This window comes from Leucopleurus acutus (genome assembly GCF_964270905.1).
Source record: "Leucopleurus acutus genome assembly, chromosome: 3".
NCBI lineage: Eukaryota > Metazoa > Chordata > Mammalia > Artiodactyla > Delphinidae > Leucopleurus > Leucopleurus acutus.
The window spans coordinates 112,171,178-112,191,514 of record NC_139145.1 but is presented as its reverse complement, the minus strand read 5'-3'; the positions used below and the strand labels follow the sequence as shown (position 1 = coordinate 112,191,514).

The window sequence follows — 20,337 nt, the reverse complement described above, 5'->3', positions numbered from 1 at the left end:
TGTCATTGAACAGGGGAGAGAAAATAATGCTCAGCTACTGAGTTTTAGATGTTCTTAGATTTCAGGTCTCCTCCTTGATTTGAAACCAGATACGGTTTGGCACGTTACTTCTTGCACGCCCTTTTGTTTCCGGGCAGTGATTGACCTACTGATCATTTCCCAGTAAGTTCATGGACTTTCTGTGAGTAAGAACTGGGGCAAACAGCTAAGAGGCTGTTTTGGGTGTGGTGTGAGGCCATGAGGCTGCATGTCCAGTCCAATAGCAACATTCCACCAGCTGGCTTGTGAGTGAGAACCACTGGACACCTAACTACTTGGTTAAACCATTTGAAGCAGATTCATTTCTTACATCTTAATAATGTATTGTTCTTTAAAGCAGGTGGCTCTCTTGGCTGGCTTTTTCCACATTATGGTATATGCAGCTATTTAATTTGGGTCATTTCATCAGTTGAAATGGCTTTGGAGACTTTACCATCTTAACAGATAGAGGCAGGAGTTCCAGAGCTTGGGTAGCATAACCAATAGCAGGGCAGCAAATATGGAAGAAGTATAAATGCCCTGATTGAAATCATAATCTCCATAGATGATTGTTTTCTCCTTTCTCCTCAATATGACATCATCAGTATTCTTTACTTGGAACAGAAGTGCAGTGCCTGCTGATAAATTTTTAGTATTTGTTTTCAGCTGCACTCATCCCCGCAGTGAATTTTAAAACAATTCAGTTTCCCCCAATTTCCCATCCGCTACCCGCCAGCCCTAGGCAACCACTAATTTACTTTCTGTCTCTATGGATTGCCTATTCTGGACATTTGATATAAATGGAATTATGTGTATGTAGTCCTTTGTGACTGGCTTCTTTCACTTAGCACAATGGTTCAAGCCTCATCCATGTGTGTATATAGCATGTATCAGTACTTCATTCCGTTTTATGACTGAATAATATTCCATTTCATGGATATACCACATTGTTTATCCATTCATCAGTTGACAGATATTTGAGTTGTTTCCACTTTTTGCTGTTATGAATAGTGCTGCTGTGAACATTCATATATAACTCTTTGTGTAGACATATATTTTCCTTTCTCTTGGGTATATACCCAGGTGTGAAGAGACATGATTTTCTGCACTGCTTTTTTCTTCCTATCTGGGAAGGGGAAGGGGCACTTTCCTTGGTGAAGTAGGCTCAGTGTTAGAGAGAACATTGATTAGGAGGCAGGAACTGTGGGTCAGAGTTCTAGGTCTGCCCCGACTGGCTATTTGTTAGGAAATTCACTGTTTCCTCAGCTGTACAATGAGGTACTTTTTTATCAGACAATCTTTAAGGTCCCTTCCAAGTTAAGAAAAAAATTTCCTGAGTGATGATAAAAGGTTTTCAAGATATGAAGGAAACTATTTCCAGTGAGATCTAAATAGCAAACCACACGCCCGCTGAAGTCCCTAGATGCTATATTTTGTTTCCTAGTTTGAAAAAAAAACTTGGACTTTAATATGTAATTAGTTAGTTAAATGTTTGTATGTTTTTCCAATAAAAACAAATAAATGCTCCTTAAAAAACTAGATGACCATGGAACCCAAATAACTTAAATTTGTATTACCCAGTGACATCTACTTTAACGTCTTGGGGTATTTCCTGTTATTTTTTTCCCACTTTAGGTTATTTTGTTGTTTTCTGAGCTGTAATCACACTCGGTTCACAGTTTTCTGTTGGGATCCTATTTTGATGGCCCTTTAGGCTTTTCTTGATTCCACTTCGATGCTTCTTACTCTGACTGAAGGGCCCTTGAAAGTGGCAGTTTCTCGATTTAAATGGTTTTCTGAAACCGTCAACAGTTTTGAGAGTGGAAAGGTGTTCCCAAAAGTGTGTTCCAGTCAGAGTAGTCAGTAGAAAGATGTCCACAGTAGATGGGGATGAGGCTGCAAAATGAGTTAAAATCAATAGTTTCATACCCCAGAGCAGCTAATCCATTTCCTCTTCTTGTATTTTGACTGATTAGATGCCATCAAAATCATGTGCTTCTTTTTTTCACAAATTACATTATTTGTTCAAAATGTTTCTGATTGTGGTTTCAGGTAGACCAGTTCTTCCCAGAAAACATGCTCCCAAAATCCTTTCCCTTGTTGGAAGGAAAGGTGAACTTGAGTTTCCTTTTGCCTACTTGCTGGTTTTCAAGCTCAACAACTTGAAAATGTACACTGACCTTTTCTGGTTCCTGAGAGATGGTTCTGCACAGTGAAGCAGGCCCTTCTTGCCTGGGGTGCAGAGGTCCATTCCTTCCCCTGGACCTTTCTCAAGCTGGGCCCTGAGGCTGGAGCAGCCCCTCCCCTCTGGCACCACACACCTTCCGAGAGAATCGGTTCCCGGGATGCCCCCGCTGCGTACTGCGGTGGAAGTTAGCTGGGCAGACACTCCCTCACTTTTTCTTTTTCCCTTTTATTTTTAACTTGTGCCATCAAACTCAGCTTTCTCACGGTATTCTTTTGGTTACAGTAAATACTGTTTTGTATTTATTCAATCAGCATTATGGAGCCCTTACTATATGTCAGGCACTAGGATTTAAGAGATCAGAGTCACAGTTCTTGTTTTGTTGAAATTTAGTACTGTAATACAGACTTCTTAAAAATCTGGCTAAAAAAAATCTGGCTAGAAAATGTGAAAAAAATCATAAGCGCTGGATTTTTTTTAACCTTTAAGAACCTGGTTTGAATGGATACAGAGACTTTCTGCAGAAGGTTGTGTATGACTGCCGGGTTAATTCTTATGAAATACAGCTTTTATTATCTCATGGTTCCAGCCCAAGAAAATATAATAAATCACTATTGCCTATGGAATAAAATTTATTTTCGTAGTTTATGTGGCTCTTTAAAATCTGATAAATTGTTGCAACCTTACAACCCTTCTGTTAGGGGGTTGTGTTCCTTTCCTCCTCCGAGGTTATCACCAATGGACCATGTGTAGAAGAATATCCAGTCAAATGAGAGACAAAGGCCGATTTATTAATCTGGGTGCGCCTCACCCCCTGACTACGTAGGACAGTGTGGCCTGAGCTTGACATTGAAAGAGGAGCTTCCTATTTCCCTTGTGTACTCAGGCCCTGCAAATAAAGAGCAGGGCAAACCCAAATTTGTTAGTGAAAATAGCTTCATGAACATAAATTCTTTACGTGGAAGAATTCAGGTAATTTTCACAATAACTCTGTGAGGTGGGTGTAACAATCAGCCGCATTTTTAGATGCAAAAATTGAAAGACAGAGATATTGAGCAACTTGCCTAAGGATATGTAAGTGCCTAAGGGACATCAAGGGGACTTGAACCCAAGGAGTCTGGCATCAGGACCGGAAAAGTCAACCCTCAGGATCACCCGCCTCTCCGTGATGACTGCTAACCTTACTCCCCTAACTGCAAGTACAACTGAGAGAAGGGTGACTGCATGTTGTTTTTCAAAGCAGTGACCCCACCGTAGAGGAGACCAACCCACTGAAATGCTGAGCAAGCAGATCAGATGGGGCATCCTTGTTTGGGAGGGGGTGAGTAGGACGTGGAGACATGACTGGAAAGAGCAGCAGAAGTGTCCATATCCCTTGGCAGTGGCAGTAATGGAGAGGTTCTAAAGGCCCCGAACTTCCCCAGGAACATCTAATAAGAGACCTCTGCCTCATTTCTGCCAGTTTCTTCACACTTACTCTTCCCATATTCTGCACTGTCCTTCTTTCTGGATGCTCTAGTCCCCTGGGGCTTGGCCTTGGGGAGCGACTTATTTGTATTTTGATGTTTGTGCACTGATCTCCTATAGCATTTATTGTCTTCATCTATGGTAAATATTTTCTCATAGGCCAAAATCAGGATGCATGGTCTGATATACAGGAACAACTGTCTCAAACCTGAAAAAATGAATGATGATGGTTGCCATTTTCATACAGCTTATTTTAGCACTTTGACACACCTTACACTGTTATTTAGTCTTACATTGTTATTCAGTTATTTTTTGAGTGCCTAATTTGGCTCTTTAGCTAAATAGTAATGTCCTTAAGACCAGAGAGTGATATGTATGTTTGTGTGTGTGTGTGTGTGCGTGTGCATGTGTGTGTATAACATACCAGCATGATACTTTCTAAAATAAGGTGGTTGATAAATATTTAGTGGATATCTTCCTCCCTCCTCCTTTCTCTTTTTCCCTCCCTCCCTCCTTTCCTTTTTTATGGCACCTGCTGTCTCTTGGACTGTTGATATAAAGACTAGAAATGAGGATAGAAATGGTTAGGGTAGCAGATAGGAACATTATAAAATTCAGGGGTAAAACTGTGTAGACTTGATAATGTTTGGGAATTTATTTTCTGGACATACCTACTGTCTATCCAGGTTCCAGCCCATCTATTTCTCCTTCCCATGTGGTCCATTCCTTGTGGTGAGTTGGCTCAGCAGAGCAGACCTTTGTGTCAGAGTCCAGGGTTTTAGACTCATATGACCTGGCTAGCTTTGCCATGTGTTAAGCTTTCACAACAGAGAATAGGAAGCAGTGTGTTTGGTTGAATGTGAGTCCATTACTGTCCTGGGCCTACAGCTTAGAGCACATGCCCTGGTGGATTGGGAATGACTGTCATGCTTCTTTAAGCCTATTTCCCTATCTGTAAAATGGGAATAAGTCATGGAGTCATGGTGAGAATTAAATGAGAAAGTACAGAAGGAATCTTAGTACAATGCCTGGCGTATGTTAAGCACTGAATAGATGTTAGCTGTTCTTATGCCCAGACATGAACATGCAGACATGAACATCATATGCTGCCCAGGTTAAAGAAGCTCCCCGGAGAGTTTCAGCTCCCAGAGGGTAGGAATACTCAACTGCTTATAATTTCCAGTTATAGTTTCACGAATGGGGCCACTCAGTTGCTGGAATTGTGGTGTGAGTGTTGTTTGTCGTTTGAGTAGCTGACTATCATGCCCGTCAGATGCAGCCTTGTGTCAACCTTGGCAAACATGGAGTAAAGATCCCTAAAGAAAATCTAAAAACAAGTTAAAAAAAAAAAAACCCAAACTATTCATATGTTTTGTCCACTCTTGAGAATCTCAATCAACGGACTAACTCAATATTCAAATTAAAAATTTTATGTACCAAAATGTCATGAGGAATAATTGAAAACCTTCTAAATGTTTCAAAAATAAGCAAATAAATTTAAGTAAACTGTAATATATCCTCTCTGTGCAATGCTATACAGGCTTTTATAAATGTTTACCACATTTTAAGTAACATGGAAACATATTTAGGTTATCATGTAACTTGAAAAAAACTGGAGTAACATTGCATATGCAGCATAAGCTCAACTATATTAAACTGGCTTTTAGAAAATAGAATGTATTGGGCTTCCCTGGTGGCGCAGTGGTTGAGAGTCCGCCTGCCGAGGCAGGGGACACGGGTTCGTGCCGCGGTCCGGGAAGATCCCACGTGCCGTGGAGCGGCTGGGTCCGTGAGCCATGGCCGCTGAGCCTGCGCGTCCGGAGCCTGTGCTCCGCGACGGGAGAGGCCACAACAGTGAGAGGCCCGCGTACCGCCAAAAAAAAAAAAAAAAAAAAAAAGAAAATAGAATGTATTGAAATACATCAAAGTTTAACAATGATTGTCTTTGGGTGATGTTGGGATTATGGATAAATTTCCCCCTCTAATTTTCCTTCTCTATATTTTCTGTATTTATATGATTAATGTGATTATTTTCATGTGCAAAAAATAAACTTTTACAAAAGGGGTAAATAATTTACACAGGTGGTAGACAAAAGCCGTGGCATTTGGCTTGTATTTTCACAATGAAAAAAAGAATCAAATGCATAAGGCATAGGCTGAATTACTTGCTATGTCTCCCTCAAAGAGAAATTAGAGTGTGGCATAAACTAAATTAAAGACACCCTGCTTTGGGGAATTTGGGAGAGGTTTAGCTTTCTGAGGAGTTTTTGGAGAAGCAGCAACAATATAAAGCCGTAGCTAATGAACATGTGCATGTGTGAATTTTCTTTTCCAGGACTGAAGTTTGGTATTCTTAGCCATTCTGATTGTGGAGATTTGAGATTGTCGTTTTCTTTTAAATGTCTGACAGCCATAAGCTTTCAGCTATCAACAGATGAGGTGACAATGTATTTTTAATATTAAAAGTCTTTTTTGGGGGAAGAGGCCCAGCAAAACCATCATTAATAGTTCACATTCAGAAAACATTTTGAGCTCCCTTCCTAATCCCGCTCCTTTGGTATTTAATAGCCAGGCATGTCCACCAGATGTGCTCCAAGTCCTTTTATTTACATAAATGTTTCCAGCAATTCATTGTACATTTTTCTGCTTATAAGTAAATGCATACCATATAGCCCTCTTTTTTACGTTGCGATGCTGTAGCGTTGTTTTGTTTTAAAGCAGGAAAATGTCTAATTGACCCTGAGTATTTTTCAACTCTTTACCATTCATAGGACTATTTATATTTATGTCTTTGAAGTGTATATGCTCATTATGGCTAATTTGAAAAATGCATAAAGTGTATAAATAAGAAGATAATAATTACTAAGGGGTAACTACTGTTAACATTTTCATTTTTTTCTTCCATTTTTTTCATTAACACTTTTTCATAAATGTTAATTCTGTATTCTCTAGCTTGCTTTTCTTGCCTTTCCTATAAATGTTGGTACATGTAGAACTCATTTTTTTAAACTACTTATTCATGGTTTACTATAGTGTATTTAGCTATCCTTTTATTGATAGATATTTAGATTGTGGTCTTTTTCTGGCTCTTAAAACAGTATTGCAGTGAACATCTTTGTATGTGCTCTTTGAGTGTTTCTCTAGGAAGTAGAATTACTGGATGATGGGATTTGCTTTTACATTTTCTTCATTTAGTACGTGTTTTCAATATATTTCTTTATCCGTTTACAAACATACATATTATAAATAAATAGATGTTACATATATTTATTTTTCTTTTAGAGTAAATGGTTAGTTGCATTCCATCTATCGCTCTAAATCCTGCTTTTTTGACTTACTGACCTTTTCTCCTGTCAATGGAAATGTTATAGTGTAACCGAACTTTTACAGCAGATCCTTAGATATGTGGAGATATGACTGTGAATTTGCCTTCTAGCAACCTAACTTTTAAAAAACTTCAAATTTTGTCATTATCTCAAACTTTAGTAAAATTGCAAGAGTGGTACAAAGAACTCCTGTATGTCCTTTACCCAGATTCAGTAGGTATGAATACTTTGCCCCATTTACTTTCTCTCTCTCTCTCTCCCTTTCCATAGGTATAAATTCATAATTTTTCTTTAGCTTATTCATTTGGTTATGGTGGTGTCTGCCAGAGTTCTTCACCAAAGTTGCTTTTTCCTGTATAATTATTAATAGTTTATGGGGAGATTCATACACGTTTATTTGAGTATCAGCAGTTATTTATTTCTTGCTGAATAGTTTTCCATTGTACTAATGTACCACATTATTATTCACCTGTTGAAGGACATTTGAGATTTTGCTAGGCATGGAGGTGCATCAGCCAGATCCCCCTTCAAAGAAAGAGTTGCTACCCAGCTGCAGGGAGTTGGTCAGCAGACAATCTCTAGCTGTCAGCTCCTTCAGAGTCTACTACAGCTGCAGAGAGCTGCCTTGTCCAAGATTACACTCTTCCTGAAGCAGCCCACATTCAGTGACTGAGTGAGGCAGTGGTATAAAGGTCCAACCATTTCAGCCTGTGGTGGGACAACTCTGACACACAATTTTTACTTTTTACCTCCACGGCATCCACCACTGTTACACCAGCACCCCTTTCTCAGCTAATGTCTGTGGCTGTATAGGGGATCCTGTACAACTCAATGAAGGAAAAGGGAAAAGCCCAAGCTTGGGTTGCAGATGGGTCAGCTCCAAATGGCCTTGAAAGACTGTGATGAGAAGTTCTCCCAATGAGTAGACTATCAGACTGTGCCCCTGATCATCCACTTTGTGTGGGAAGAGAAGTCGTCTGAGACTCAAACATATACAAACTTATGGGAAGTGGTGAATGTTCTGGCTGGCATCAAAGACCTGGAAGGAAAAGGATTAGAAGTTTGGGGATAGCAAGACCTGAGTAGAAGCATGTGGATGGACAAATAGGAGTGAGCCCCAAGTGCGACAATCTCTGCAGCATCCACTAGAGAGATTTAAAGACTCTGGATTCTATTCTATTCTATTTTCCTCTGAAGAGTGTTCATTTCTTATTCTAGCAGGCAGTTTACTTGGCACTAAACGACCAAATCGACAAACTGACCAGGCCACTTTATTTCAGATAATGTGTGTCACTGGTCACCCCAGTGCTGATACCATGAGCATATGAACAAAATGACCATTGTGGCAGAGAGGGAGGCTACTCATGGGCCCAGCATAATAAGTTTATTCTTACTAAGACCGATCTAGCTCTTGTTGTGCTAAATGTCCAAACTGACAGCAATAGAGATCAACACTGAGCCTTCATATGGTACCATTTTTAAGGAGATCAACTGTCTTCTTTGTGGCAGGTTTACTACGTTTACCCTTTCATTGGAAACAGCAGTCTCTAATCTGCAATTATGTTTATCCATTTAATTTTTTCATTTCAGTTGTTATGCTTTTCATTTCTCAAATTTCCATTTGCTCCTTTTTTAGAATTCCATTTCTTTGCTGAGATTCCCCATCTGTGTTCTCATTATAACTCTCTTTTCCTTTGTCTTTGTCTACATTTTACATAACTGCTTTGGAGTTCTGTCTGCTAATTTCAACATCTGTGTCATATTTTCTCAGGGTTATGGCCCTAGTTTTCCTGTTGTTTTTTTCCTACTGATCTTTTAGCATATATTGGACATATTGGATAATACATTTTAAAGACTCTGGATTATGTTGTTTTCCTTTGAAGAATGTTCATTTTTATTCTAGCACACAGCTTACTTGGCAGACTCAATTTCTAGACTCTGTCTTCCTGTGGCGGGTAGTAGCTGAAATCTTTGATCAGTCTTTTCAGTCTTGTAGCTGTTACTTTTCACAGGGTTCCTTGGAATTTTTCCTGTTATGTATAGTTCAGAGGCTAGCCTGAAAATATTCTTACAGAGTGTGATTATTAATCTAATTGCTCAGAGTGTTCCAGTTTAAATATCCCATAATTTAATTTGTCCCCTATTTTTCGACACTTACTATTGTTAGTGATGCTATAAACATTCTTAGACATAAGTCTTTGAATGTATTTTTAATGATTTCATTAGTATCAGAGAATAGCTTAAAGTCTGTGATATAAATTGCCAACCATCTCCACAAAGTTTGTAACCATTTTTATTTCAATCAGCACCTTACACTTCCTAACTCTGGATTTTATTTTTTAAAAAATTGTAATTTGAAAAGATAGTCTTAATGTACTAATATGCATTTCTTTTTCATATTTTCACCTATTTGTGTCAATTTTTGTTTTGTTTGTGGGCAAATGAATATTCTGTTTCTTTTCCCACATTTCTATTAGGATATTTGGCTTTTTCTTATTGATTTAGAAAACTTCTTTATTTATTAAATAAATAAACTAATTAAATTAATTAAATTAAACTTTTTATATTACCCAGTTTTTGATTCATGAGCTGTGCATTTGATCATTATTATTTGATTATCATTATTATTAGGGCTTCCATCTTTGAGGTTTGCTCAATGAATTAAAGTGCTAATAATTATTGCTGAGTAGTTAGCACTTAAAATGTAAAAAATGAAATAAGATTTCAAAGGACTCTTTCTGTCAGTTTTGTATTGTTACGAACCCAATGCTTCTGATTAAAAACCATCAGTGCAACAGTGGTTCTTAGTTGACCTGATAAGTGTAACTGATGATTATCAATATAAACCAGGCACAATGTCATAAAAGACTTTACCTCTTCAAAGGCACTAATTATTTCTTTATTTAGACCTGTATTTCCTTTTACTCCCACTTTGGTAAATTGCCATGCAATAAAAACTGAGATATTGAACAGCAAAATCAGAACGGTGGTCTAACCGTTGTTTATGTGCCTCATCTATTGCATACCTTAATGGTAAAATTCTAGAGTATGTTACAGCTACTAAAGGATTTTGATACTGTGGGATATTAGAGGCCATCTGGTTCTGTTTTCCAAGGGCAGGAATCCCTTTCTGAACACCATTGAGATATGGTCAGCTGGCAGCAGTATCCCATCCCGTTTTTAGAAAGGTCTTCCAAATCTCTCACTTTAACCTTTTATTCCTGTTTGCGCCTTCTGGAGCTACACAGGATAAATCTGAAGTTGGTCTCATTAGACATATTTCCCCTGCCCACTTTTCGGCATAACCATTGTCCCTCTTTGACAGAGCACCTCAAAAAATTTCCTTGCAGCAGCAGGGGAACTCCAGCACTTACTCAAGTCTCTTTGTTGAAGTATTCTCTTCTCTGCTAAGTGGGACTAACTAACCTAGGTGTTAACAGCATACATTTTCACTGTACGTACTTTTACACAAATGAGAATATGGTTGGCAAATGGGAAATAAGTAAAACCAATGGTTGAAATGAGAAAGTGATGAAGATGGCATGAAGTAAAAAGGTTTTGGAGGTTTCATGTGAAGTTACAAGTTCCAGACTAGTTCAGGAGAGGCCAGGATAGAATGGACACTGGAATGGTGCTAAAGTTTAGCTGCCTTGCTGTAGGAGAAGGCTGTGACATTGGTGACTGAATTCACAAGTGTGCTCAGTCGGTGGCTCTAGGCAGACATGAGTTAGATGTCTCTCTTTAAAGATAGTAAGTAAACAGGAGGACTGTGGATGGGGTGAAGCCAGTCACAAAGATCAAATGTTATCGTCAATAACATCTGTCCCTGTCTGGAGTGGTAATATAAGAGAAATGCACTTAAGTGAGAATGTAACAAAACATGAAGAGGAATCATTGCCTTTTCCTGTGAGTCAGGGATGATGACTTAAGCCACCATGTATCATGCTTCCTTTTTCATAAATTTCAGTATAACTGGTGATTTATGGGAGCTCAGATCCCTTGGTTGCTGAAAGTTTCTCTGTTGCAATTTTTATATGATGATCTTTCAAAGATTTGAAGTGCATCCAAATATATCAAGTTCTTTTAGCCATTCTTAAAATGACAGGCTTTCTGACCCCTTGGCACAGTTTAATTTGCCTCACTTCTCTCTGAAATTTGGAAGCCAGACACAATGTATTTTTCCTGTTGTGGTAGAAAACCACAGTAGGAGGCAGTCAAACTCTTACTCCTTAAGCTGGATTCTAAGTTCAATTGCTGTCCATTTAAATATGTTTAATAGAAGAATACATTCTGAGGCAGTTCTTAAATGCTGATATTGTAGCATAGTGTGGATTTTATGCATGTTAATACTCTGCTCTATTCATAGTTTCAAGTTTACAGTCTGTGTGTTGGCTTCTGTTGGGACAAATCATTTAGCAAATTCTTGCATGTCATTGAAAAATCAAAATGCAGCTCTTCACTAAGCCTTTGGGAAAATTAGAAATCTTTTCATCATGACTGTCAACCCCACACACACACAAAAAATCCACAAGAACAAAACAACCAACAACCACCATAATAAAAACAGTATGATCTCTTCTTAATTACCAGGTACCCAGTGTGCTGGTTTATAATTTTAATACATCGTTTTTTTCCCCCATGCACTATTATCTGAGGAAAGCAGTGGGGAGAAGGCAGGAGGAACACTTGAATTACCCAGTTTTGCAGAGCTGGAATAAGTGCGGTGTCCGAGGCAGACTCGAGGTGACTGCTCTCCCGGTGAGATCTGACAGTTCTACCACCACAGGAATGACAAGACACACTTCATGCTTTTCAAGACACTTTGATGTGTGTTATTGCATTTTATCTTCACCTTGGGGTTAGTAGGAGAGGTGGCCTTGTCTTCACTTGGCCCAAGAACAAACAGCACGAGAGGAATTTGCCAGAGTTCACACTCAGAATCCTGATGTCCCTCCTACTAGCCTCGGGCACCTTCTGTGGAACCACACTGCTTGCTCAGGTGCGACATGAATCTGTGAAGTCGGCTTGTACTGAAGTGAATATGCCCATGGCAAGACCTCTGAATCTCAGAGTTGAGAAGAAAGTGAACCAGTGGGGAGGGGGAAAGCCTTCAGCACCTTAAGTCTTTGTTCTTAAGAAGGAACAAAGGAAGGAAGTAGGAGGAGATTTGAAGTAGTAGGAGGAAGTAGTTGGGAGATTTGACATATGTTTTAACAATAAAGAATGAGCTTCAGGGACTTCCTTGGTAGCGCAGTGGTTGGGAATCTGCCTGCCAGTGGTTGAGAATCTGCCTCCCTGGCCCGGGAGGATCCCACATGCCACGGAGCGACTAAGTCCACACACCACAACTACTGAGCCTGTGCTCTAGAGCCCGCGAGCCACAACTACTGAAGCCTGCATGCCTAGAGTCTGTGCTCCACAACGGGAGAGGCCACCGCAATGAGAAGCCCGCGCACCACCACAACTAGAGAAAGCCTGCACACAGCAATGAGGACCAAATAAATAAACAGATAAACCAATGAATTAAAAAAAAATGAATGAGCTTCAGTGTGTAACCATGATATGAAAAGACGGAGTCTATGAAGTAGTTGGAAAATACGGTCTCCTTTAAGTTACACAGAGTCATCTTTGGAGCTAAAAGTACCCATGAGATAGAGTTGTGGTCAAGAAATGATCCCACTATATAAAAACAGTCCCTGAGGCAGGAGAGTGAAATGATTTCTCTTCCAGAGACCAATGGTGCTGGGTCCAGGATATAATGCTTTAGGCTTTTCTTCTTCAGTGTGTGCCCCATCAGCTGGCACAGTGGTGACCAGGTGCAGTGGGCAGAGAAGTCCCTTGCAAGTAACATTTCAATGGCAGGAAATACAAAAGAGTAGGAATGCCAGGAGGAGGAGGGGAGGGAATGGTATCAAAAAACATGACGTATTTCCCCTTTTTTTATGCCCACCTGAATGTTATTTTCAGTCTGTCTTCTCTTATCTCTCTCTCACACACTGCCAGGTCAGTGGCAGCAAATCAGATTTAGAGCGATCTGTCTTTGCCTCTAGGGCTCAGGGGTGGGATACTTTTCTCTTACAGAGGGCCAGTCACATACTAGGAACATTAATTGAAGTTCCTGTGAATGGTAAAGATAGTTATCAGTTTGGGTGAAGTTAAACCCCTAGGAGTGAAAATTAGTATAAGGGCCCATAAAGCTCAGTTTCGTCAAATGTATCAAATGTTTAAAATGCATTTCACTTCCACTCTACAAGCAGTTACAGAAAGAAGAAGGGGAGAAGGGAGAAAGAGCAGGAGGTAATCAATCATAGCAAGATTAACATGAGCACAGAGTTTGTTATTGCTTGGGAGATGCACCTAGACTGGAGAAGTGCTGTCCATGGTTTTCATCCATCTCCACATCCAGGGACACTTGGAGTCTCCCTTCTGACTGACGTGGATGGTCATAGCAACGCATGGGGCTGCTGCAGGAGGAATGTGCTCTGGGCTGCAGAGGGCCACTCAGTAGCGTTATTCACATTCCTGGGGACTAGGAAGGCCAGACCCCAAGGCCCGGTGGGGTTTGAGAGCTCCTCCTGGCTTTAGAGCCATGCTGTGGTCCCAGAGGCACTGCCACTCCAGGCTGCTCTGTTCTCATGATCATTAGCCCCATGTGTGTAGGTCACCAAGCTGGGAACATTTGGAAGGCATCCATCTTTTTTTTTTGATCCCAGCTAGTGTCTGACTCGCAGGGTCAGAAATGTGGCCTCTGGAGAGGAGACCATAGCAAGTTCTGTAGGGCCTCCCATCCCTCCCAGACAGGAGCCAAGTGTGGGAAGAGGATTCGAGGAGGATTTTCTGCCTCAAAGGCTGCAGAGAGCATTGGTTTTAGTTCTCTTAATCTGAAACTGAAAAATGTCAACAACATATGTAATAATTTAAAACCCTGAAGTACCATCAAAATAATAATACATATGGCACAGCAGTTCTTTTTAAAAGAGATTATTTTTTCTGCCAAATACTTTAAGAAAACCCACAGTGGTTTTTAATCTTCTTTTGAACATCATTGATTTGACCAACATCATTTACTTTTTCTGGGTATATAAGTAGTATTATAAAGACCTAGACATAGTTTTGAAAATGGATACTATCTTTATCGCTGATTATATAGTTATATGTGTTGATTATAAATGACTCAATTTGAAAATGGAATGAGCATGTTTTTGTTGGCTACATAGCTTTATGTCTTTATGGTAAATGATTCAAACAATACAGAAATGTAGAATGTGGAAGTGGTCCTATAATACCATCCTCCAGCAACCGCCACTGTTTTAGCTATAAACTTGTTAACTTGCAGAAGCCTGAGGACCAGAGTTTTAAGTGAGCTTGTGTTCTCATATTGGGTTACATTTGTTCTTTCTGCAAAAACACATAGCATAAACAGCAGCAAACCCATTATAATAAAAACCAGACAATTGAAAAATGAAAATTCATATAAAGCTTCAATAGATACCAGTAAGACCCTGAACATTTATATTTCATAGATCTGTTCATTATGCTGTCTTTCTGGCATTTTATGGTTATTGTAGGCAAGAGGTAAGACCCTTTGGTGAATCTGCCAACCTACAGTATCTGTTCTTATTGCTTGTTTAGGGGGTTGTAAAGAACATCATAATGTTCTGTTTTCTGTCTTATAAAAGTATGTATTTGGTAGCTTTCGGGGCCTTTCTGAATCTTTTCTCTGGATGTCTACCTGGATGTGATTATATAGTCATGAAATTGTCATGTGTGGCTGTTTGAAGCAAATTTATTAGGTTAACTATACCTCATGTTTCTTTACTGATGATCATTTATTCACCAAACATTATTGAGGGATTTGTGTGTGCCCAGCACAGTGCTAAGATCAAGGGTACAAAGGGACAAGTCCTGCAAGGAAGAGAGACACATGCATGGACAACTCTAAGGTGATGTGAGAACAATGTGCATGGGGTTATTGCCAGAGGAGAGAGGGACTCCTTTTTGCCAGAAGGTGCCTGGGAAAGATTCTTAGCAGAATTGATGGTTCGTGACATGAGTCACGAAAGTTCAATAAGAGTGTGTAGGTGGAGAAGGGACTGGAGATGAAGAAAGTCAAGACAGAGATGCACTGAGACGGAAGGGAATTAAAATTTGTTAAGTGCCTTCTGGGTGCAGGCACTGCATGTCAGCTAATCAATCCTGTAAGGTCTCTTTCCTCTCTATCCTCTCATTGACCAGGGGAAACTCAGTCTCAGAAAGGTTGCATGACCTGCCCAAGGTCTCAGAGTTACCACTTGGAGGGCTCAGGATTCGCACCCAGGTTTGGTGACTCTGGAGACCATACTCTGTCAGTAGCATGAGGCTGAGGAAACAGCTTGTCTGTCTTCTTGGGGGAGTGATGGGTTGATTAGCTGGAGTGTGGTGTACTTTGTAGGAAAGAGGCGGAAATGAGGTTAAAAATGGAGAATGGGGCCAGTTGGTGTGGGTGTTTGAGAATACCAGCGAGGGTTTGTAAGCGGATACGAAAGCTCAGATTTATCTTTTAGGAAGAGAACTCTGGCCACCATATTTGGGCTGGAGGGAGCTGGATAAGACTGCGGACAGGGTTGTAGAGTTACCCTCACTGCACTTAGATGTTCAAAAACATTTTTTTCCTTAAAGTTGACCAGACTTTCTCCTTAAGACCCCTTCCCCACTTAGTAAGTGGAGAAAAGAGAACCTGCATTTAGCTGAGAGTAGTAAATTCAGTCTGCTCCAATCATGTAAAAAGTAATGCATTCTCTCTTCTGTGCCTCACGAAGATGGTGTCTCAGTAAGTGGGGAGTCCCATGCCCTTGAGGTTGTATGTGTGTGTTTATCAGAGGTTGGGGGGCCGTCCTTGCTGGTGCTGACTGGGGTCTGGTGTTGTTCTGGCTCTGCCTTGGTCATCTGTTGCTAAAGTGTATGGCTGCTGTAACTTGCGGTCCATGCTCTCTCAGGTCAGTCAGGGTCCAGGTGTCCGTTTTGCTTACACGGCCACACCTTGGCTCTTACTGGGGCTGCATAGCCCACCGCCCCCACCGTGAGGTCTGATAGCCCCCTTCCCTCTACAGCCCTCCATGGTACCCTCAGGGACATCACACCACTTGAATACTCGGGGGGCTCTGGATAGCTAAACTCAAAACTTAGGCCCTGTCTTTACCTAACCGCTGTGACACAATTTTACTGATTTACATGATACGGTCATTACCCATGGGGTCACCACCCCACGTTGTCATGAGGGTGGGAGTGGGGCAAGAGAACATCACGTGAGATGACATCCTCTGTTGCTCCAAAAGGAAAGTGGTATGGAAGTTCCTCGGCTTTTGGCTTTGTCATCAACCCTTCTAGGTCCTCAACCTTCTCTGAGATTTTAGACTCAAGTGGGGAGAAGCTGTACCATATGTGTCTCTGCTGCCTTCTGCCTTCTTACCCACATCCACCACTACTTCTCTTCCACATTTCTTCTTGTGTTCACAACTCACTGGGACCTCCCCTAGGTCATCCAGTCCTACTTCCAGAGAGGCCATTAACCTCCCACTTTGGGCTGTAATAGCAGCTGAGATGTAACGAAGGAGAGAGACCAGCTATAAGATAAAGCAGTCTCAGTTGGAAAGTATTTCAAAGTTGTCATATCTGTCATCTTCATCTGTAATAAAGCTGTTACAGTAATCTAGGTGAGGGATAATAAAAGCCAGAAGAGAGTCTTAGGAGGGAGCATTGGTGACACCCAATGTGGGGCTGATAAGAGGGAGAAGTTGAGGGTGGCTTTGGGGTTCCTAGCTGGGACAACTGTTGGACAAAGACGTACTTGACAGAGAAAACACAAGTGGAGAAGGAATAGCTGCGAGGGCAGCAGGTACAAGGAGGAGCATTAGGAGGTGGGAGGGAGGGAGGGAAGGTAATGAGTGAGTTCAGGTTTAGACTTGATTGAAATGCTGGCTAATGGCACAAATACGGGGGCGGGCACTAGGAGAGCATCTGCCTGGAGAAATGTATTTGGGAATAGGTGAACCTATCCAAGGAGAAAAAGAAGGGAAGCTCACTGCCATTGTAGATGTTGAATTTAAAGACATAAACAAGGTCATCACTGTTTTAATTCTTCCTTGCACTTCACGATGACCCAGTACTTTGGAACTTCCCCTTCTAGTTTCCTGCAGTGGGGCAGGTCAGAGGTCACAGAGTACCATCAAGGGTGTCTGCTGATGCTTTTGATCGCTAAGGGGACCCCTAAAGCCCCAGGTCTGACACATAGATCCATGGAATACTGAGTTCATATCAGAATGAGGCCAGAAAACACAAAGAAAACTTTTTGATGAATTGCTTAAGTTGAATAATTTGCAGGTACATGTAGAGGCAGTGTTTGAGTATTTGTGGTTGAGCTGAATTTGAACTCCTGGAAACGTAACCTGTACTTCTCAAAACTTTTTCCATCATTGTCACGCCTGAGACATAGTCTAACCTTTGGATGTACTCTGCTAATATAATTACCTTGCTGTCTTTTAAAGGTGGCTTTTAATTGGGTTCCCGAGCAGCAGCTGCTGTTGAGGTGCTGGTTGCAGCCTTTCAATATCAGGTTCATTAAATGTTTCCTCTTCCTGGACGGGGCATCTGGCCTTTGGCTGGTAACCAGCTGTTGCTGAAATGCCATCACTTATAGGATTGCCCTTTAAGCCACTGATCTGTTATTTTGTTGAGTTTCGACTCTTTTCCTCTCAAATTTAAATGGAGCTTTATTGAATACAGTGCTACAGTCAATTCTTCCCATTCTTAGTGGCCTTTTCATCAGATTATTTCCCCCTAGTTCATAGCATTTAGTCCTCTGGCTGTTCGAGAGGTTTAAGAATTAAAGACAGCTTGTCATTTACGGGGCTAAGGACTGTCCTTGGGGAGGTGCGGTGGATTATCTCACAGACATGTCCTCCGTTGGCTGATGGTTTATGCACAAGTAACACGAGGTCTCTTAGCCAGTTTTTTTCCTTTTTTGTAAAAATGTGCCAAAAATTCTAGGATCTTTAAGAATTTATCTCTAGGATTATTGTCCTGAAGGTTTTTTAATTGAAGTTATAGTTGATTTACAATATTATGTTAGTTTTGATGTATATCATAGTGATTCAATGTTTTTTATAGACTAAAAGCTTTTGTCCTGAAGGTTTTTAATTCATTTGAAGAAAATGAGTATGTAACAGTCACGTTGAAAAAAGAGAAATTTGGGGGTAGGGTGGGAAGGTGGGACAACAGAAAAAACTCAGGTTTTGTCTTTGGTTTTCTGTCTCAGAGCAGCTATGTGGGGCTGGTCCTTTTTGTGCCCCAGGATGAAGTCTTGAGCAGGCCCAGTGTATTTGCTGATAATTCTCATAAAATCAAAAGTTCTCCAGTCATATTTCCTTCCCAGACAGTCTCAGCTGGGTATTAATATGTCTAGCCTCAAATAGACTGGTTTAAAGTGACAGCTTCTCCTGTCTCTAGCTCAGATTCTAGATTCACTTTTGTCAAATTCCACCCAAAGAAAACCTATTGGTAATTTTATTAGAATACATTGAAATTATAGATTAATTTACTCTTTAGAGGTGATAAACTTATTTTCTTAGGTTCGTCATTTATATTTCTTTGCTATTGCAAATGCTGTGTTTTCAAAATTGTTTCCTATTTGTTGATATTGTATCAAAGTGCAATAAATTTTCGTGTATTGATTTTATATTCAACAATTTTGAGGGATCTTCTTATTTAATAGTTTTTCAATGAATTTTTAATGTAGACACATCATCTGTGCAAAATGACTTTTCCCCCTTGTTTTCCATTTCTTTTTTCCTTTATTTTTCTATGCTGCCCTCCAGACAGAATTCGTAAATACAAGTGGTGATAATCGCCATTTTTTCTTATTTTTGATTTTAGAAGGGTTGCTTGTAATAGTTCACCATTAGCTAAAATGTTTGTAGTAAGTTTCTGCTTGATATCATTTATCAGGTTCAGAAATTTCACTTTGGAGTTTGCAAAGAATTCTAATCGTGTGTTTGTGTAGAATTTTATCAAATACCTTTTCTGTATCTGAGATATTGTGAGTTGAATCTTACTGAGGGGTGTTAAGATGCATCCTATGGTATCTTCTAGGTAGAAAGTCATTGCCAAGTGGGCTGGGAGTGTCATTACACTTTGAAATATGATTTACGTAATGCTGATGCATTTTGTAAACATATAGCCTTTGTAGGGAAATATCATGTTGTTATGCTGTTATGCCTGAAAAATAAAACATAACTTTGTTTGTTTTTCTTTCCAGTATTACTTTACTGTTCTTTTTGGCCACGAAGGTCAGAAACCACTAGAACTGCGCTGTGAGGAGGAGCAGGACGGTAAAGAGTGGATGGAGGCCATTCACCAAGCCAGGTATGGGCGCAAATCCTCTATGTGACACTGGATTGTCTGAGTCTTGCCTGGGGGTTTCACCATCAGCGGTAGTTTTGGATGAACTTGCAATTCCAAGATGGGTTTCCCCTTGGTTCCTCCTCCTTAGTCATATGTGAGATGGTTCTTTGCACTTCCTGTGGATATATTCTGGCTAAAGATTAAGGTAAAAGATAAAACAATAATAATGATAATTACTGAACATAGGATTTGTGCCTCTGTGCCAGGCACTGTTCTAAGCTTTCCTGAATTAAGGAATTTGTTAAATGGTTTTTTTTTTGTGGTACGCGGGCCTCTCACTGTTGCGGCCTCTCTCGTTGTGGAGCAACAGGCTCCGGACGGGCAGGCTCAGCGGCCATGGCTCACGGGCCCAGCCGCTCTGCGGCATGTGGGGTCTTCCCGGACCGGGGCATGAACCCGCATCCCCTGCATCGGCAGGCAGACTCTCAACCACTGCGCCACCAGGGAAGCCCTGTGCCCTCAGCTTTATCCTCTGACAAATGAGGATGAAAATGTTAAATGTTTTGATTCACTTATACTCTCAACAGTCTGTGAGCGATGTATCAGAATTACCCTCTCTTTCACAGATAAGGAAACTGAGGCCTGGGAGCTTAGCTTGCTTGCCTGAGACCACACAGCTAGTGAGTGGCGGAGCTGGGATACGGACCCAGCTGAGCCTGCATTTGTAAACCTTGCCCTGTGCAGCCTGGTTATCGAGAAAGGGGACGCCAACCGCCATCTAGGCAAAGAGAAGAGTGTGCTTTGTCTTCCTCCTAAAAAATACCAGGAAGGTGGAAATAAGCACTCTTGGCCTCAAACGAGAATGAAGAATCCAAAAGAGATGCAGGCAGACCCCTCTTTTTTATTTTTCATATTCAGTTCCGAAGTCCTGTCCATTTTTGCTTTGAATGGCTCCCAAACTTG

General features: G+C 40.6%; 1 protein-coding gene across 2 annotated transcripts in view; it reads left to right on the top strand.

Moving 5' to 3' along the window:
- RASGRF2 (Ras protein specific guanine nucleotide releasing factor 2) overlaps positions 1-20,337 on the top strand; it is a 227,838-nt gene that overhangs the window by 41,793 nt on the left and 165,708 nt on the right. For both annotated transcript variants that reach the window (XM_082836364.1, XM_082836363.1), the window contains exon 2: positions 19,289-19,395. In XM_082836364.1, coding sequence (XP_082692490.1) covers positions 19,289-19,395 — 107 coding nt within the window. The remainder of the gene's footprint in view (positions 1-19,288; positions 19,396-20,337) is intronic.